Genomic DNA, 21,826 nt, shown 5'->3' with positions numbered 1-21,826 from the left:
TTTTAGTTTCTGCTGCTGAAATGTGAGACGGCAGCTGTTCACCCCCATCGGGAGGGGATGAATAATTTAAAGCTGCAGGAGAAAGTGCTTCATCACCAGAGAACAAACCCCTCCTCCTCTTCTTCGTCCTCCTGAAGCCAAGGCCAGACCACCACAGTCCAAATCTCATATCAAACACCACCAATACCTGGACATTAAACTATAACCATCATAGCGTCGTGTTTGTTACTGTAATGATCACCACTGTCTGATTTTTCTTCAGGTTGATTTTGTTCATATTCTCACCTGAGACTGAAATATGGAGCTTTAACTCTAGGTCAAAGTCAAGTTGAAAGACCTGAATGTCATCCTTTATGACAATAATTCATTCATTCATTTTCTGAAAACGCTTTATCCTCACTAGGGTCACAGGGGTCGCTGGAGCCTATCCCAGCTACTTATGGGTGAAGGCGGGGTACACCCTGGACATGTCTCCAGTTCATCATAGGGGTGACATGTAGAGGCAAACAATCACTCTCACATTCACACCTATGAGCAATTTAGATTAACCAATTAACCTATCAGTGCATGTCTTTGGATGATGGGAGGAAGTCGGAGTACCCAGAGAGAACCCACGTGGACACAGGAAGTACATGCGAACTCCACACAGAAAGGTCCCACCCCCATCGACTGGTGTTGGAATTGAACCCAGGACCTTCTTGTCTGCTGTGAGGCACAAGTGCTATCCACTGCACCACCGTGTCACCCTATGATGATAATATCACAATAAATCTACATGATATTTATATTGCATGATATTATTATACAGGATTTTCTTTCTATGTTGCAAAAAAGGAAGAAAAATTCCAGACTTAACTGTAATGATAAAGTATGATCTTTTTTTGAAATGTTTCAGTGTTTTCCTATTTTGTTCCTGTAAATTATGATGTTAAACGTTTTATCCTCATAATAGTTTTGAGTTCTAGTTGTAGGTTTATGAGATGTTCTTCAGTGTTTATCATGACAAGTTTTTTTCATCCTGTTGAATAAAAACGCAGACTGAACTCATCAACGTTTAATATTTAAGAAATTTGTAAATCACAAAGTGTTAGAATATGTCATCTAATTTTCCATGATATTAAATAGCTTTTAAGCTTCTTTGTGTTTTTGTTTCATCATTCATAGTTGAAATTAGATGCACAATGATGTAAAATAAAAAATACTGGATAATTCACCTCATATGAGTTAAACCTGAAGCCTGTTTTAAATAGGGAGGAGTAGAGGGCATAGCCTGATTGATCCAGAATGGGTTTGCTCAAAGGCACTGCGGCAGACCCGAACCTGACGCAGCGGAGAGACATAGGACACGTGACCCCCCGCGGCCCCTGCGTCCAATGGAATGAATGGACTGTAAATAGGAACCAATGGCAGGCGGGGGGCGGGTATAAAAAGCCCAGAGCCGCTTTAATCCGCAGCAGCAGCAGCAGAACCGGATCCGCTTCAGACCACATCCCAGACCGAGCAGACAGGTAGGAACCGCTTCAGTCCAGACCCCTCACATCCTGCTGATCACCAATCAATCATCAATATGAGGCGTTGTCAGTGATGGATGAGGGTGGATGGGAGCAGACAGGGCGGAGGGTCTCAGTGTGCACATGGGTTAACGAACAAAGGACCAGGATCAGGATGTTGATCTGTTGTTTATTGTTATTTACAGGCTGTGCAGCTGCAGAGAGCCTGTCTCTCTGTCCGTCTGTCTGTCTGTCTGCATGCCTGCCTGTCTGTCTGTCCGCATCCAAACGACCTTGCAGTCCGTCCTGTCTGCAGGTGTTGCGCAGTCAGCAGCGCACAAATAAAAATGCGCACTTTTCTTCCTGAATCGTTATTAAATTAATGCTTTTATTCCTTCATTGCATTATTTTTTGGTTTTATTGATTGCAGACGTAGAGTGATGGGGTTATTTGATGCTTTTCATGTGCAGCTTCAAACAAAAGGCCTTCATCAAATCCACCTTAAACCAGTCAGGCGTTAAAAGTCCTTAATCTGCAGAATAAGGGCAAACAGAGGAGACACTGCGGCTCCATCTGCGCCAAACCCGACCCGTGTCTGCGGAGGATGTCAAAGACATGTATCTGGATGAGCCTCAGAGGTTTCATCACGTCTCCTCTGGTTCTGGTTCATACTGGATTCGTGTTTTTCAAGTGGTTTGAGGGTCGGGCCGTCCTTAATCCGGGACGTATCTGAAGGTGACCGGGGCGTAGCAGCAACCGGGCTCTGGGGGGTTAAACCCGGCTGCTGCGTCACAGCCGCGGCCTCCAACAGAGCCGGGCCCGGGTCTGGGTCTGGACCGCAGTCTGATCCACGACAGGGTTTGGAGATAATAAGAACGAACATGGTCTCAGAGGCAACCTGATGTTTATGACCACATCCGGGATCCAGAAGACCACCTCAAAGAAACAGAGCATTCTGAAAATCCATGCATTACGTCACTGAATCCATTTGTGCGTTTTTGGCCTGTGGATGCGTCTGCAGCCGGAGCTTCATGTCTTTGGTCATCTCTTCATCTCGTCAGTTGGTTGTCTTGTTGAGATATGAGAGGGAGGATCAGAGGAATCTGATGACGTCACCAGCTCGGCCTATTAACCTCATCCCAGATCAGATGAACTGAATTAACACGTCCTTCAGATCCAGAAATCAAGTTTAAAAACAAGTAGTAATCAGGGAGAATTATTGGCAGGATGCTCAGTCCAGTGTGGTCTCTAGTTTCAGTGTAGTCTCTGGTCTGGATGCTGCTTAGTTTCCGGTTTGTGGTGGACCATCAGATCTGCAGATCTTCTGAACTAGGAAGGCTTCTTACACCATTGGCTTTGACTTGAGGAAAGATCAGATGATGAGATTTCCAAGTTTATTTTACTAATCAAAATAAACCACAAACATAACATCATCTCGGAGGTCTTTTTCTTTCCTAGGATGAAACATGGAGATTTCAGAACAATTAAGAATACTTTAATCCATTTTGCAAAATGGAATTCATTCGGTCGTGTAATATTTCAGCCCCTGATTCAGCACATTCTTCAATATTTAATCATATTTGTGTAGTCCCAGGGAGTTGCTGCCATAAACGTCTCATGATAAATGTTTTTGAGATCAATTGGATAATTATCACCTTAAATTAGAAATTATTAGTTGTTGCAACATTAAAGGTCGATTTTTGGTTCTGAATGAAAGTTGAAGAAACCAGACAGCTATTTGTGGTTTTAAATTAGCTGTAAAAGACACCACAAGAGGAAAATTATATAAAAAAAACAACAAGCAACAACAAAAAGTCATGCAACAAGATGAAAAATAAAGCAAATGAAAAGAAAAAAATTACATTAAAGATGCAACAAGAGGAAAATAGGGTAAAAGACTAAAGATATAAAGTTAAAAGAAAATGGAAAAGTAAAAAACACAACAAAACAAAAACATTATAAGAGATGCAACAAGATGAAAAACATTAATAATGAAACAAAGTGAAAATGATGTAGAAGATGCAATGAAATGAAGTAAATGAAACGATAATTGAAAAATGACATAAGAGATGCACCAAGATGAAAATAATAAAAAAAACAAGATAAAAACAATGTAAAAGATGCAGCAAAGCAAAAATGTAAGAGATGCAACATATGAAAAAACAAAATTGTGAAAGTAATGCAACTAGAGAAAAAACTAAGTAAATCGCGCAACACGACGAAACAAATACAAGGTAGATACAACAAAAAGATACAACAAAATGCCATAAAAGACGCATTGAAATGAAAAGTGGCCTGAAAGATGCAAAAAGATGAAAACAATGTAAAAGACGCAACAAGACCAAAACGATGTAACACATTAAGAAACACGATAGATAAGATGAGGTGTCGTCTGTCAAACATGAACCATAAAAAATATTTTGATTTTGTATGTTTTTGTTGATGAGGGATGACATAAAGTTATTTTTAACTGGAGATAAACAGGATCACATTAACCATTGTTCTTAAACCACGCCCACAGGAAGTGTTCCATGATCAGATCTGTGATCCATGATCCACATCCCCTGGTCCTAGTTTAATGAACCCTGTGTGTTAAAGATGTTCAGATGTAAAGTATCAGTCAGACCTGTGCAGGATGGACCAGGTCTGATGGACCCCATGTGAGTATGTCTAGTATCAGAGTCTGACCAGTACTGGTTCTGTTCCCAGGTCAGCAGGACGTCACCATGCCTTTCGGAAACACCCACAACAAGCTGAAGATGAACTACTCCGCTGAGCAGGAGTACCCCGACCTCAGCAAGCACAACAACCACATGGCCAAGGTCCTGACGCCCGAGATGTACGCCAACCTGCGCGATAAGGAGACGCCCAGTGGCTTCACGCTGGACGACGTCATCCAGACCGGCGTCGACAACCCAGGTACAGCATCCAGCCCAGATCTGGACCAGGAGGTAGACCAGAAGCAGATCACAACATATAAACTGGACCATGATATATAGACTTGACCTGGAAATGTAGACCTGACCAATAGATATAGACCAGAAAAAAGACCACAATGCATAGACCAGACCTGAGGATATAGACCAGAACTAAATCAGGGGACAGTCCAAGCCATGAGATATAGACCAGACCAGGAGATGTAGACCAGACCATGAGGTACAGACCAGACCAGGAGGTGTACACCAGACTACAATACATAGTCCAGACCAGAAGATGTAGACTAGACCAGGATACATAGACCAGACCAGGAAACGTAGACTAGACCAGAATACATAGACCAGACCATGAGCTACAAACCAGCCCAGGAGGTGTATAACAGACTATAATACATAGACCAGACTAGGAGATGGAGACTAGACCAGGATACATAGACCAGACTAGGGGGTGTAAACTAGACCAGGAGATGTAGACCAGACATGAAGCATAAACCAGACCAGGAGATATAGACTAGACAGGGATACATAGACCAGACCAGGAGATGTAAATTAGATTAGACCAGGTTACATAGACCAGACGAGGAAATGTAGACCAGACCATGATACAGAGATCAGACTTGGAGGTGTAGACCAGGCTATGATACATAGACCAGACCAGGATACAGAGATCAGACTTGGAGGTGTAGACTAGACCAGGAGATGTAGACCAGGCTATGAAGCATAAACCAGACCAGGAGATATAGACTAAACTGGGATACATGACCAGACAAGATGTAGACCAGACCATGAGCTACAGACCACACCAGGAGGTGTATAACAGACTATGATACATAGACCAGGATTTGTAGACCAGACCATGATATGTAGACCAGACCATGATATGTAGACCAGACCATGAGATGTACACCAGAAAAAAGATCACAATGCACAGACCAGACCAGAATATATGGACCAGACGTGGACATATAGACTAGACCACAGACCAGAGGATTTGGATAACTAAAGTACTGGGTTTAGTTAACCATTGGTTATGGGAGCTGATTCCATCACATTATATAAGAACTGATTCTGACTTAAAATAATAATAATAATGTAGAAATAACAAATATTTGACCAATATCAAGAATGTAAAAAGATTTTTTAAATTTCCAACAAACCACTTCCTAAAGTAAATATACGACCTCTCTGAATCCTGTATATAACTATTATAAGTATTTCACATTTATATGATGAATGCATTTGTTTTTTTGTGTTTTATAACTGGAAAAATTATGATACCACAAATCAAACGTATTATATTGATTATTAATCAGACGTTTTTGTTTTTTTTGTTGTTGCTTGGTAAACATGAACCTTTAACCATCAGACATGTGACTTGTCCTTCACTCAGAGATGTTCTGTTCAGAGCTCATCATTAATTCTTTAATTGGATCCACTCGTGAGATCAGGATAATTTCTGCTCTTTAATTCCTCAACAGGAAGCTAAGGGAGGAGGATGAGGTTTATTGATCCTGATCCTGATCCTCCTTACCACTTCCAAACACTGTACACGAGTCTAGCACGACACAGATCTGATTAGAGGTGGTTTGGTGTGGTGTCTCTGCAGGTCACCCGTTCATCATGACAGTCGGCTGTGTCGCTGGAGACGAGGAGACGTACGAGGTGTTCAAGGACCTGCTGGACCCGGTCATCGAAGACCGCCACGGAGGATACAAACCGACAGACAAACACAAGACGGACCTGAACTCTGACAACCTGCAGGTAAACGACAGTAACAACAACAGTATGGCCCGTCCTGTTCCACAAAGCACCGAAATAAAAGAAGGAATTAAAGTCCAACATCAGGCTCAAATGAACCAAAAACAGATGGAGCTGAAGGTCAACGCACACAATCAGATTAATTCAAGACAGGCCCGTCACTGTAAATACTACTTCCTGTCACCAGTATTTCTAAATAAAATGTGCTGTAACATTAATTAAAATTGAAAACTCACATGACCTCTGATTGAATATATAATAATGCACTCATATGTTTACATATCCTGGCAAAATTTGTTAAATATTGTCCATTTTTCTCTATTGTTATTGTTTTATTTCATAATTGATGCCTTGTATGGCATTGAATTTCCCACAGGATTAATAAAGTATCTCTCTCTCTCTCTCTGCACTTTAGATTGAATCCCATTTGAAATAAAATAAATTTATTTTGCCTGATTGCACATGTTTTTTTTAAAAGTCAACTACATATTTTACAAATTTTGGGTATGTAAACTTATGAGCACACATGTATGGTGCTAATGACACAAAAGATTTACACCATTTTCTTTGACAGGAAGTTACATTTTCACATGTGTACAGCTAACCCGGTTTCCGGTATGGATCAGGTAAAGACATGGTTCAAAAGGGTTAAATAGTTGCGTAGTCCTCTTCTGCAGTCCAGAAGGTTGAACACTGATCACATCATTTCACTGTCAGGGATGATAAGGAATAAACTGTGATATAAATTATATCCAGTTTCCACTGAACTGTGCATGAATGTCGTATGACACAAAGAGGTTCTGTTAGATCCTTCAATATTCTGTTGTAGTTCTGTTCGGTTTTGTTCAGTTTTTAGTGCAGAACCTGTTTTATTCTTTTGTTTTTACCTTTTGTGTCTCCTTTCAGGGTGGAGATGATCTGGATCCAAACTATGTCCTGAGCTCCCGGGTCCGGACCGGTCGGAGTATCCGTGGGTTCTGTCTGCCACCTCACTGCAGCCGTGGAGAACGCCGCGGCATTGAGAACCTCTCCATTGAAAGTACGGCATAACTTCTTTGTATTTGCAGATCCGGGTCAGATGACTCTAAGACCAGATTTCAGATCACATCAGATATAATTCAGAAAAAAAAAACACATTCTGAAATCAGATCATTACTATAACTATAGCTATAACAGCTAGTCCCGATTCAATGCGTTGTTCAAATACCTGTGATCCAGAACATCAGGATCATTCTGGTTCCAGTAGAAGACTGGGTTCAGATTGGGTCCAGAATGGGTCTGGATTGGATTTAAGAAACAAAAATGGAATTAAACGTTCAGTCTTGTCCAATAATATATGTGTATCATGCAGATACTACTACATACTACTACTACTACTACTACTATACTAATACTAATAATCTACATTACCTTTTAATTTATCTGCTGTTTGAGTTCACTTTGTAGCAGGTCAGATAAGGGGCGAATCTGACAGTTTCTAGTGGTGATAAAGACCAGGTACAGTCTGATGTGCATTAATGTTTCTATCTATAAACGTCTAAAAACTGACTTTGTGGTGGAGCTGTGGTCTCATGACACCACCGCCCATCAGCAGGAGAACATCTGACTGAATAATGCTACAAATACACCCATCTTCCACACAGACTGAGAACCATTAGATGTGGGTCCAGTGTCATTTGCAGCCGTTTGATTGATTAACGGGCTCTGATTTTAATCCTGAGGCTCAGCCGCGTCGTTGGTAACACAGTCTGTTTCTATCACAGATCAGATTTATTTAAAATAATTATTTTTGATCGAGTTACAGCCAACAGATAGTGTTGCAATGCGTTCAGTGATTCAGTGCTATTATTTGTGGAGGTAAACCCTGAGTTGGAGAAACAGCCTTTACAGACACCCTCCTTACCTTCTATTTTATGTAATACAATAATCCCCATAGTGCTGCGTCATGTTAAACCTGTGCCTCTGCTGCCTCCTGCTGTCTGAAAGCAGTACCTGTTAAAGCCAAACAAAGATCCAGTCACATTCACACAAACGGTTAAATTCATGAAGAAAAATCATGAATGAGCCACAGTGAAGGATGTACAGCATGAAGCTTGTGCCATTTTTTTCTACATTTGTTAGTCATTGAAAAATAATGGACTTAAATCAAACAAGGAGACGATTCAGTCAGTGACTATGAAGCATTGATAAATTCAGAATGATCTACAAATAAAAAGCTCAGTCATAGATCTAGCGAACATCCAGATGATTTACTGATACACTGTAAAATTACAGTCATTCTAAATCATGAGGGATATTTCACTTTTCCTGACGCTTATGTCATGTTATTGTTGGTTTATTGACTCTGTAAGGTTAAATCTACATAACTCCCTCTACTCTCTTGTGTCTGTCATCGTATTTGAGATCTGAAGCCAGCAGTGCACCAATCTCGCAGTATCTGTACATAAAAACCAGTGCTGCTGTACATGTGTTTATTATAGGTAAAATGCCTCTAGAGTAAAAGTAGTGAAACTTTACCAGGTTTGAGTCACTAATAAATAAAAATACAGTCCCAAATGTGGTTGGTTATTTTTTTCTGGGTCAAAATGTTAATTGTGATATTTAATGAGAGGATGGGTTTTACTCAAAAGGAATGGTTGTCTCAGAGCTACTATATTTACTTCAAAACACTGTCTGCATATTATACATTCAATTTACAGGTTCTTATACTGAAAAATTTAGGAAACCTATTGGATAAATGGACAAAAATCAACATATGTGTAATAACTCTTCATTATGTACACTGAAAAGGTCACATAAATTATTGAAGTGCGAAAGATTTAGCACATTTAATCTCTGAAGCAAATAATTTCCAAAAACAGAACTGTAGACAGTGTTTTCTGTACTGACAGACGAGTGACATATGTGACCTTATTGAACTTTACATTAATGTCATTATTGGTGTTTGACAGAAAGGAAAACCAGTAAAGACAGTGTTGAGAGACAGAGGCTGTTTTTCAGATGTACAGAGTTTAGCTGCTGACCTGCACTCTCTGTCTGACCTTTGACCCATCAGGTCTGGACAGCCTGGATGGGGACCTTAAGTGGAAGTACTACGCTCTGAAGACATGACGGAAGAGGAGCAACAGCAGCTCATCGACGACCACTTCCTGTTCGACAAACCCGTGTCCCCGCTGCTGCTGGCATCCGGGATGGCCCGTGACTGGCCCGATGGCCAGGGGCAATCTGGTGAGCACGACCTCTGACCTTACTTCAAACTCAGAGTCAGAGAGAGTGACAGGTTGTCACTAAAAACATCAGTCAAATCATTACCATGTTGTGTATTTGACATGTATATTAGTGAGATTAAAACACAATTAAATCATGTTCAGCCAAAATCTGTTCTATAGATAATTATAGCATTTTCCTGTTGATGGGTTCATGTATAATTTTTAATTCTTGAATGCTATGGATAAACCTGCCTTACTTCACCTGACAACATATTTTACTTATATGTAGGTGAAGCAGCTCTTTTCACTCACTGTTTTAAGAGACTTGTTGGTATAAACATAACTAAGACCCATGAACACATCCTGTATAATCCTCCTGTAGCTGATGGATTTTCCAGTGATTTTTTTTTTTTTTTTTTAATGAATAAGATATTTATGATGTACACTGAACCTTGAGGGATCCTTTATCGACTGTGACAAAGCATCATGGGAGTGAAGGTTTTTGACACTGAAACACTGATTTCTAAATAGTTTTGGATGATTATTGTTGTTTATTCTGTTTGTTAAAGTAAAAATGCTGCTTCTTCTCCAGGCACAACGACAATAAGACCTTCCTGGTTTGGGTGAACGAGGAGGATCATCTGAGGGTCATCAGTATGCAGAAAGGCGGAAACATGAGGGAGGTGTTCACCCGTTTCTGCACCGGACTCACTAAGGTAAGACCTGAATACCCGTGTGACAGGTAGGACCGCTGCCAACGCCTGTCCCGTTAACATCCGTTTGTTTTGTGTGATCAGATCGAGGCCCTGTTCAAGGAGCGAGGTCACGAGTTCATGTGGAACGAACACTTGGGCTACGTCCTCACCTGTCCGTCCAACCTGGGGACAGGGCTGCGTGCAGGGTGTGCATGTCAAACTGCTAATCTGAGCAAACACGACAAGTTCGGAGAGATCCTGAAGAGGCTGAGGCTGCAGAAGAGAGGCACAGGTAAGTGACACACCTGGACAGGTAACTCAGGACCAAAAAAACAGACTTGAAACTTTTTCCAGCAATTATCAATTTCAACTGATTGAACTGAAAAATCACCCAGTTCTAATGTCACTTCCTGTTTGTCTTCAGGGGGTGTGGACACAGCAGCCAGTGGGCGGAGTCTTTGACATCTCCAATGCTGATAGGCTGGGCTTCTCAGAGGTAGAGCTGGTCCAGATGGTGGTGGACGGAGTCAATCTGCTGGTGGAGATGGAGAAACGTCTAGAGGGCGGGGACGCCATCGATGACCTGATGCCCGAACAGAAGTGAACTGTGACCTCTGACCCTGACACCGAACCTACCGACCTACACACCTATCCCCACTGACCCCCGACCCCACCCCCCCCCCCCCCAGGTAAACCAGATCCGTCCTGAAGCCAAAGGACGACGTTTAGAGCCGAACACTTAGACCTCAGTCTTCCACCGAGAGAAGGACTTTATATTGTTGGACCCGTCTAACACCTGAAAAATAATCATAATAAAGTCTGTGTGGACCTGACTAAACGCTGCAGCTCACTGTCTTCATTTATCACCTCACATATCTAATAATAAAGTCTGTGTGAACCTGACTAAACACTGCAGCTCACTGTCTTTATTTATCAAATAATAAACTGTGTGTGGCCCTGACTAAACGCTGCAGCTCAACATCTTCAAGGTCTTGATTTTGTCTGGTAGAACAGTTTAACTGCATAAATCAGGTGGGAGGAGAGAGTGACATGGTTGAAATCTCTAGAAATAGAAAATAAATGGATCTGGATGTTGGGCTGGTATCCTGGCAACAGTGATGTCACATGCCACCGGTCTGGACTGAATGTAAACAATGATGGTGATGACAAGTGAGAACCCCCTCGGTGTAAAATAAGGCCTGAGACCAGCTGCTAACAGTTCAGGGTCCTCACAGCAGATCTTTTCCTGGAAAGTAAAGCAACCAGGGTAACACCACCTGTTGTTTACAATCAGACCAAGTCCTCCTCTTCTTTCTGGTCAAATCAGAGCAAGGCCAGTCTGGAGGGTTATTACTAAACCAGGTCTGGGTAAAACACATGAGGCTGGACTCGGTTCTTCAATAGTGCCTCCAAGTCCTCATTTTCATGGGGCAGGTAGTCAACATTCTCCATGAAGATCAGTGTTAGAAGAGGCTTGTTCCTCTGCTGAACCAGCCCAGAATCCATGGTGAAGTTTCTTTAACTCTGCTGGAATGTGATGATGAACGTTAGATGTTGGAGTTCCAGTTGGACCTCCTTCGAGTTTTATTAAAAGTTGGATTGCTCTTATAAAAACCTGAACGATAGCACTAAAAGACTATTATATCAAAAACTTAAATTTAAATAATATAACAGCTTCAGGACATTATTAAAAATTGTGTTGTTTTGGTTATGTTTTTACTTCTCCTGTACTTTACTGTTTGTTGTTTTGTGTTACTTTGTCATATGTTTTTTTGGAGTTTCATAATTGTTGTATTTTTGTCAGTTTCCTGTTACTTGTGCACTTGCTGGAAGTTTTTAACCTCTCATTATATTAACGTTTGTATAATGAGTGTATATTTGTCGATACAGACATGCTATACCTTGTTAGACAGCTTGGATTCTCTGCAATTAACTCTTATTTCATCATAATTATTGTCATACTTATTTTACAGTAAAATAAGTTTATTTTACATTATTCCTGAGCACCAAAACATAATTAGTAAAAGAATCACCTGGACAGCGATGGAAGCTAACGGGACTTCATACCTGTTTGGTGCGCAAGAGGTCACATTAATGGTCTATGATAAATTATATTCCTGTTCAAAAATTGGTGTAAAAAAAAAGGTGAAAAAAATGCTTCTCCTAAATTTAACCTGTGCTAGTTGAGGTTGTACATACAGACAGACAGAAGACAAAACGTTTACAATACCCCTCCGGCCAGAGTTGGCTGAGGGGGAAAAACAATAGGTTATTACCTTTCAAAAGAGGTGTTAATTCATTTTAGCCTTATGGGTCTTCAGTTATAACTTTGGAACTTTGTAAACAGGAGAAAATAAACATAAATTAGGTGGGAAGGAACAGGTTAAACATAGGGTGGAACCATTTTGCCAAAAATCATTTAAAAAATGGAAATCTTAAGTGTAGTAAAAAAGCATCATATTGTTTGTAACAATAAATATCCTATACTAAAAACACAACAGATTGGGTATCTAATAGTGAGATCTTTGTTATTATACACAACATTTTAGGGTTATAATAATTAAGTCTTTTTTTTAAATTAAGTTTTGTTAACTCACAGTTGATTAAATAACTTTTCAGGCCTATTTTAAATACTTAATTTATAATTCTATCACTATCAGTTACAGCATGTTATTTACTACAAACATAAGAGACATTTGTGTTTAATTTACAACCAATTTGTCTAAGCATAACTCCTTTGTGTCGGTTTCTGATGGGACACATATGAGTGTGACATGGAGGTAAAGATCTGCTGTGACTGTCCAACTGGGTTAGAGTTAAACAACGATAAACTTAATACTGCTGTTAACTAGGAGAAATCATGGCTACAGGAGGAAATGTCTGTAGCGTTTGTTCCTGTTCAGATGTATTTGAGTAAACGTGTGGGACAGGATGTAAATCTTTAGTATTGGTTTTGTTTCTAAATGGTCTGAATGTTGGGGAAATATAAACGTTGATCCCACGTGTGTCTCTGTCAGGCTTTCACAACATCAAAAACAAATAAATACAGCAAGTGGATCATTTACCTGACTGTATGAACATAATGAACCCCGGTTCAAGTCCACTTCAAACCCACTGAGTGCGAACAGGAAACTGCTGCGTTCAGGTGTTTAATGAGACACAGTGAAGCTCAGCGCTCCAGGTAACAAACATCACCAACAGAGAGATCAGCTGATCACCAGCTGATCGCCACATTACAAAAGAGAAAAACAAACTATATTTACATTCAAACACTGAGCGTCCGTCTGACTCCGCCTCCAGTGGCCCAAATAAAACTAATGTCCATCACAGCAGTGTCACCTGATCGACTCTTCATACCAGACTCTGAGTCCCACCATGCTCAGTGACAGAGGCCATGGAGAGGTCCAGTCCAACCTTCCAGTGGAGCATTTGGGAGTTTATTCCAGAAAAAATGTGAACAGTAGAAACTAAAAACATTTGAAGACTGTTTGAATTGTTCCATCATATATTTAAAGGGTTCATATTGAACCATATTTAATGTATCTGGATCAATAAGAAGTGAACTGAACCGTTTGTTCATGGTTACATTAGAGTGAAGCAGCAGAGCTTCACCTCCACCATGTTGGACTGAAATCCATTATTTAAGAGTCTTTGCTTCTGTGCTCTTTTCTTTGTGAAGGTGTGTGCTGACGGAACACAGAGGCAGCAGATACATTCAACATTTAAAGACAATTCTCATTTGTTTCTACTGTTCATATTTTTCTGAGGCTGTGCCACATGTTGGTTGAGTAGAAGAATCAGGACTTCAACTCTGATGGATAACACCCCCAGCTCCACAGGTGAAGGAAACCCCGTGCAAACAGACTTAATGAGACAGACTGATGACGTTTGTCAGTAACTGATCAATAATCACCAATATCAGTCCGGTGACCTGCTGAGTCTTGGTCCATCCTCTCTACAGCTTCAGCTCATTGGCGATCTTAGAGGCGATGTTCTTGAAGGCGATGGAGGTCCCTGAGATCCGCTTGAATCGGACCCCATTGAGTGAGAGGCGGGGCAGTTTGCACACCTCCATCTCCCATTGGACTAGGCTGTCGGCGTGGCCATCGCCATGGACACACAGCAGCAGGAAGCGCTCGCGCTGCTCGTAGTCACAGTTGTTGGCATCCAGGACCTTTCTGATCTCCCGCATCATGTCCAGAGGCTCCATGGATGATGTGGTCTTCATGCTCCAGGTGAACCTCAGGGACCGGGGCTTTGAGTCCTTCAGGTGGGGTGGGGCTGGGGATGCAGGCTCCTCCTTCTGGTCACATGACACATTACGACTGGAAGAGGAGAAGAAGATAAGACATTAAGGAGAAAGAGAAAACAGTTCTTATTCAGTTTCAGACTTGGCGTTTCAGATTCAGCAGGAAACTTTATCTCTAAGTTAGAAGCAAAAGATTAACTACATCTCCCATCAACTTTGGTTCAGTTCTTATTCATTTCCCCTCCCATAATGCTTTATGGCCTCACCTGCGAGTCAGTTTGGAAGTGATCTTGGAGAACAAGTTGGTGGACCCTCTGGCTCGTGACTGGGCGAGTGGTGTGGCATCATGTGACAGGCTGGGTGAGGCTGGCGGTCCATTATACGTGGCGGTTCGTCGCTCTCTGAGCTGACCGCCGTGGAAGGTGCTGCGACTCGCCGTACCACGAGGGAATCGCAACCGGTCAGGGGGTGTGGCTCCGCTGCTGACACTGTGGGTGGAGGCTCCTCCCACTGACCTCTGAGTGGGTGTGGTTGCAGAGCTGCAGACAGAGCATAGAAAGAGAGAGAGGGAGTGTGTAAGTGATGGTGTTTTCCTTTGTTTAATAGTAATGCTTCATGTTTTACTACTTGGTCCAACCCAGGTCTGGTAATGTTCAGTGTCTGCTCACCCAGTGGACACATGGACTCATCTGGTGAAAGGTGGACTCACCTGTTCTCTTTGCCATTCTGGACCACAGAGTGTCGGTCTGTGGAGTTTCTCTCAGTGCAAACATATGTGTTCCTCCTCGTCATACTAGAAGATCCACTCTGAGAAGGAGATACACTCATTACATCTAAGGACAGTTCACCCCTGTAAACGACTGCAGTCTCTTGGTAATCAGTATTCATTACAGCGCTGTACTCACAGCGGGAGTGGTGGACTTCTTCCTCCGCTCAGGTATATCAGACACATTGGGGTTGTTGGCATTCCCTAGTAGGGGACTACCCTCCTCTGCTGGACTGGACTTCATGGCCTTCACATCTCCCTCTGCTGAACCTGAGGTCTGAGTCTGGGTCTGAGTTCTCCTGGACTGAGGAGCAGCTGAAGATGAGGATGACAAAGAGGAGGGAGGACACACTGTAGACAAGAACAAGGACTTACTGACACAAGGGCACTCTGTCAGGCTAATTTTAAACCAAATTAAAATATTAAGAAAAATAATCATCTGAGTAAAACTGAAATTCAATCTACTTATGCAGTTGTAAAATGAGTGTTACCTTGTTCACTGTACCTCCTCTGTTTGGAGGAGGACGAGGATGAAGAAGAGGATGAGGAGCGCTGAGTAAGAAGGTGAGCAGGAGACTGAGAGGAGCTGGAGGGGCGGGGCTTCAACAGGGAGATGCCACAGGACGAGTCCAACACATCCGCCTGAAACATGGAAACAGAGGCACAGGTTAACATGTAGAAGGGAGGGCATGTGATGGTTGCTGGCTGTATCTGTTGCCATGGTAACAGACCTCAGCAGCCTTGCGCCCAAGCAGCAGGTAGGTGGCTGTGATGTCATCGTACTTCATCTTTGTCAGTGAATCATTGATCTTCTCTCTGGAGTATCCCATTGTCACCATCACATCTGAACAGATGGAGACATTATATGTATAAGATTGCCTCACATTTAATTCCAAGTAAGAGATATTCTTATATTTATAGATATTATTATACTTATTCTTAAAAACAGTGTGTATGTAGCAACATAACAATGCACTGAAATGTCTCTGAACACACAGCTAGAGCAGTTCAGAATATATACACTAATTATCACTAGTTAGGGTGTATATCAGAGTCACAGACCTATGACAGATTAATAGCTCACTTATAATATTCCCCCCCTGAGAACAAAAAGTTTGCATAGACTCATGACTAAAAGCAGTTTCCAGTGTATTTATGTATTTTGTCTAACCGTTCACCTGATTTAAATGATGGTGGTGTTTTTAGCTGTTGTTTTTTTTGTTTTAATCAACTATTGTACACACAGTTGAAGAGTACAATATACAGTTGAAACAAAACCTTTTTTCCAGTGTTCAATGTCTTGCACTTTCCCTCATATCAGCAACTGTTACTACTTGATAAAAGGTTCCTATAGTTTCTTTAACTGATTAACTAGAATGATGCTAAACAACCAACCAGAGGCATTTTGACAGTATTTTCTCATGGAGAAAATCACTTCCTGCCTCCGCCTGCAGAACACGCTGTGACATGACGTCAGCTGCAAACAACAATATGGGAAGTAGTTTGTGTGTAGCATGTGATTCTGAACGTGTCAATGTGTGTTAGTACCGATCCTATTCTGGTCTCTGATGTCCAGCTCTGGTTCGACAAAGGGTTTCAGCTGCTCTTCATCAAATCCAGTGTTGATCCAGCGATCCTTCATGATTTGCTGAAATATTCACCCAACATTAGACAATAACAAACAAAACACGTCTGTGCTTTACCCAGTTTATTTGAGAATTATATCATTACATATATCTTTACAGTTTAAAGACTGATGGTCATGGGTCAAAGTATTTTTACTGGTAAAAGATGTGATAAGACAACAGCATTGTAAAAAGAACGACTAAAATTTAGACAAAAGACAAAAACACACCCCTAGTCTTCGTACTGCCTTTGTTCATCTCATTTATTTTTATTTAAATAAAGCTGACTTTGACAACATTTAATCAAAATCAAGAGATGATCACTAAATCTATAGGTGTGTTTTTTCCTCGATATATCCAGTATCATCTTGTCTTTTTTTTTTTTTTTTACGTCTGCTGTGACATTTCCCGTGGTAATTACTGATGTCTGATCAACATAAACTCTCTGCCTCATCCAACCTAGGACGTGTGTAACTGACCTCCAGAGTTCCTCGTTTTCCTGGGTTCAGCACCAGGAACCGCTTCAGCAGGTTCTCGCAGTCTGTTGACATGTAGAAAGGGATCCTGTATTTACCACGAAGTACCAGCTCTCTGAGCTCCTGAACACAACAAGAACATGCAAACATCATACAAAGCCGTGTTTTGCAAACCACTGGTTTATGGTTTGTGATGACTGACCTTCAGGTTTTGTCCATCAAATGGCAGCGATCCACTGACCAGGGTGTAGAGGATCACACCCAGACTCCACACATCCACCTCAGGGCCATCATACTTCTTACCCTGAACACATTTAACACATGACCAAACACACACATAAATACAATGAATCACTGACATACTTACACACAGTCACCACCACTCAAACAAAAACCTCATTTAGAAAACAGTAAATCATGTGCTTGTGACCTGGAATAGTTCAGGTGCTGCATACGAGGTGAACCACAAAATGTGTCCAGTTTCCCACCGACTGTGAACTCGTTACTGAAGCCGAAGTCTGCGATTTTAATGTTCATGATCAGCGGCCAGGAGCAGGTTTTCCGCCTAGCAAGGAGGAAGGACGAGGAGGGTTCATATGGTATGTTTAAAGACAACTGGGAAGTATGGGGAGCAGAGTGAGGTTGTTACCTTTAGGTCTCTGTGGACGATGTGCTTCTGGTGGCAGTACTGGGACAGCAGACACTATCTGCAAGCAGAGGGACGGTTACCAATTTTACATGTATATGTTTACATCTTATTGTGCCTTTAGGACCCTTTTTTTCTTTTAAGTTGTTTATGTGTAGTTACATTATATTGTTTTTGTCTCATTGGAAAGTAACTCAGTGCTGCAGGAAACTGGCAAATTTGACAACCCAACACACATTTGATTATTAAATATCATGATGTATTGAACGACAAAAATGATAAAATACAGCGTAGAACAGTGTAACTTGGTAAAATGAGTGGGTTAACAGGTTCACTAATGTCCATAGCAAGCATCTGCTGCTGAACATGATTGAAAAATGTTTTAAAATTGATTATCCTGGCTTTACAACAGCACTAAAAACACTTGGCGTAAGATTTTGCAGGTCAAAGTGAACAAATCAACACTTTTAGTGCTGATGGACTCTAGAGAATCACTATAAACAGACTTAAAAAGACCTGCTAGCTTATCCACAGCAACCCATGATGCAGTAGCAAACACTGGATGCCATGAATGAAAGGAGCCGAAGATAACCCTCCATCTTTACAAAGAAAGGCTTTGTGTGACAGTATGCACCACTTCTTGTATAACTTGAAAGCCTCTGAGAAGAAGATTGTCTAGTGACTTCTGCAGGATGACATTATTTATTGCCACTGACTGTATGATAAAACAAAATGACTATTTGAATATTAAAATTGAAAAATAGATGTCTAACCACCGAACAAGACTTCTAACAGTCAAACATGTGGGCCCAGCCCTGGTAGAAACTGTATGATTTTAGACATTTTAAGGCCTAAAATTCACATGACTAGATTTTAGCCTGTTCTAGACGTTCTAAGGACATTGTATTATGGGATGTATGCTGCAGGGAGTCACTGTGGTAACAGCTGTGTGTGGTACCTGTCTAAATTTAGCTCTGGCCTCCTTCTCCTTCATCCTCCCATGAGCGACGAGGTAGTCAAACACTTCACCTGCACAAAGAGAAGCAAAGGTCACCTTGTGATGCATTCAGCACAGACACAGTGTGTTATTTTCACATTCACTCCTTCATGGTGTGATTTAAACCTATCTGACATGTTACTAGTGGTCTGACCTCCACTGGCGTACTCCATCACCAGGTACAGAGTCTTTTCTGTCTCAATCACCTCGAACAGCTTCACTGCAAAAACAGAAAAATAGAGATGCTGACGGTCTGATGCTGATCTACAAACAGCCCCCAGACCTCTACAGTTTACTCACCAATATTCGGATGATTGAGGATCTTCATGATGCGGACCTCTCTGAAGAGCTGAAGTACGTAGACATATTACAAGAGGTTAAGCATCTGGATGTTTTCAGTTTACAGCACAGGATGGAAACTGGTTTAATGATAACAACTGTGTGAGTCTGACAAATTTAGACTGACCTTCTGCAGACTGGTGGGATTCAGCTGAGTCTTATCGATGATCTTTATGGCCACCTGTTTGAATGCAGCGTCAAAGTATAAGACATCACCAACATCACCACCACTGGTCTGTCTGTCCATAACCTGCCTCATTCTTTATGTGGTCAGTCCATAACCTGACTCCTGTCTTGATGCATCTCACCCCTTGTCCTTTCAGTCTTAACTCCTCTCAACTATAGTCTATTCAGTCTTACCCTGACCACTCCTCTAGTCTGTCTTCCCCATCTCACCTCTCGTCCAGTCTGCCGGTGTTGGCCCAGTTTCACTTTGGCAAAGTTCCCCTTTCCAATGGTCTTCATTAGCCTGTAGTTTCCCACATGTGGAGACTCATCTGCAGTGGATGATGTTTTACATCGAGCAGATCGAATGGAGCGGGACGCCGTGTCAGGACGGCCATCATCCACAGATGTATGCTGTGAAAAACATCACCTGTATTATGCAATGCAGTAACTACAGCCCTGAGAGACATCATCCTGGTATGTACACTCTACTATAGGTCCAGATCAGTCATTTTCAGCTTCTGTCACTTCAGATTAATGTGGCTCTGGTGTGTAATTAATATTTACAGTACTATTTAAATTTTTCTCCTAACAGTGATATAGTGATCAGTGATATATATATATATATATAATATATATATATATATATATATATATATATATATATATATATATATACATATATACACACACACACACATATATAGATATAGACATGCACAACATATTTGCACACTCATATATATGACGTGTTCTTCTGTCACATATTTGGCCTTTGTTCAGTTAAACAATCCGTTCCATTAACCGTTGATAACTCGGGACTGGAGACTGTGAACACTGAAATATAACTTTAATCTTGAATCCTTAAGTTCATTAACACCACTGTCTGGGAGTTGAACTCACATTCTCGGCATCCCGCTCGTTGACGGTGGGCAGGGGGGTCCTGGCGGACATGTTACCCGGGTCAGAGTGAAGCAGGTTCGGGCATGAAGCCGCCGGTCCGCCCCGGAACACCTGCCCGTCTTAGCGGCTGTCTGCGGGCTGGCGGAACTTCAGGTCGGCTTTATCTGAGCAAGTTTCCAGCCGTCATCACTGGCGCCGGTCGAGCTGAAGAACCAGAGGGTTATCTCGCCCGGTTCGACTCAGCTCGGCTCCTGTTCTGCCTGGTTGTGACCGACATAGATCCAAACGGAGCAACAGTTCCTCTTTGGGAGCTAAGTTAGCCGGCTAGCCCACTAGCTATCCGGCAGGACCGGGTGTGCCGGCGGCCAGTGTTTGCAGGACCAGAACAGGTCCGGGTGGGTCTGCTGGCCTGTGGTTCTAGTCGGCTGGGAGAGGCAGTCCCGGTGCGGTCGGCAGAGCAGCGGGTCCAGGTCTTCAGCCGGTCCTCATCCTCTCCGGAGACTCTGTGCTAGCTGTCCGTTAGCCACATCCAAGATGGCGGCCTAACCAAACCCAGCGCGCTGACAGGATCTGACGTCCCGAGCAGCGTGGAACGTGACTGGCTACTGAGGCCAAGCGGCGGCGTTTGTTGTTGCTAGGGTGACTGGACAGAAAGACTGAAAGAACGTCACCACGTCCGAGACGAACTGTGAGAGCTAAACTTTTATTGTATCAGTAATAAGATGAGTGGAATGCAAATGCATTCAAAAATGAACGCAACATCTATCACATGAACCTATATTCTTAAAATATGCAGATATTGAAAATATGCGTACACTCTGTAAATAAGACTCAGAAACATTTATCATTATTCTATTATTACCCTTATTCTCTTTGTTTTTGGACCCAGCTTAGAAATTACGTTTCTTCCAAATTAACATCACGTGCACAGTACCATTGACATTACAGATAACAATATAATTACACATTTTGATCACAAAGATTCTAACAAAATAATTCATTCTCAATCTTTTTAGTTTATTAGGGAAATTTCATTTGTCTTTCTTTTTCTTTCTTTCTTTCTTTCTTTCTTTCTTTCTTTCTTTCTTTCTTTCTTTCTTTCTTTCTTTTTTGGCAAATTGTCTGTTGCCTGTAATGTTTGATTAATGTTTGATCGTATGTGTATGGTTCTTCAATAAAGGTTATTAAAAAAAACTGTGAGTAAACAACTAATTGAGCATGATTAACTGTCACTATTTATCTGTTTAACATGACCCATCAATTTAACATGACGATTGTGTTTAACATAAATAACTGTCATTATTTAACTACCATAACCATAATTAATATACTACTGTACTACTACTACTAGTCCTATAACTATAACTTATAACATAAACAATTAACAGAACATGACTATTTAATTATTAAAACATAATTAACCATATAACATAATCAACTACCAGAACATGACTATTTAACAAGTAGAACATAAATAACAATTTATTTAACTATTCGAGCAAAATGAACCTTTTGCATTTAGCTATTATAACATAAACAACTTTCAAACTCAAAGTAATTGATCACCTTCTC

At 41.4% G+C, this 21,826-nt stretch overlaps 1 protein-coding gene, 2 long non-coding RNA genes and 1 pseudogene across 3 annotated transcripts; 2 read left to right on the top strand and 2 right to left on the bottom strand.

Moving 5' to 3' along the window:
* Window positions 1-1,385: 1,385 nt before the first annotated feature.
* LOC115415575 (creatine kinase B-type-like) lies at window positions 1,386-10,991 on the top strand. The gene is given in 10 exon segments (XM_030129204.1): window positions 1,386-1,508; window positions 4,200-4,409; window positions 6,033-6,187; window positions 7,091-7,223; window positions 9,240-9,287; window positions 9,290-9,409; window positions 9,985-10,109; window positions 10,191-10,380; window positions 10,513-10,532; window positions 10,534-10,991. Coding segments are annotated over 9 exon segments (1,143 nt in total). The 5' UTR covers window positions 1,386-1,508; window positions 4,200-4,216; the 3' UTR covers window positions 10,693-10,991.
* Window positions 4,419-5,478, top strand: LOC115415576 (uncharacterized). Its single transcript, XR_003934836.1, has 2 exons — window positions 4,419-4,874; window positions 5,198-5,478. It is a non-coding gene; the product is annotated as an uncharacterized LOC115415576 (long non-coding RNA).
* On the bottom strand, window positions 7,121-9,231 carry LOC115415577 (uncharacterized). Its single transcript, XR_003934837.1, has 2 exons — window positions 7,392-9,231; window positions 7,121-7,268 (listed from the first exon to the last, which is right to left on the bottom strand). It is a non-coding gene; the product is annotated as an uncharacterized LOC115415577 (long non-coding RNA).
* A 2,230-nt stretch (window positions 10,992-13,221) lies between the features above and the next one.
* Window positions 13,222-20,812, bottom strand: LOC115415558 (MAP/microtubule affinity-regulating kinase 3-like; annotated as a pseudogene).
* Window positions 20,813-21,826: the final 1,014 nt, after the last annotated feature.

Source organism: Sphaeramia orbicularis, chromosome 24, assembly GCF_902148855.1.
Source record: "Sphaeramia orbicularis chromosome 24, fSphaOr1.1, whole genome shotgun sequence".
NCBI classification, from domain to species: domain Eukaryota; kingdom Metazoa; phylum Chordata; class Actinopteri; order Kurtiformes; family Apogonidae; genus Sphaeramia; species Sphaeramia orbicularis.
The sequence above is the reverse complement of the archived record's forward strand: the minus strand, read 5'-3'. Positions and strand labels throughout refer to the sequence as shown.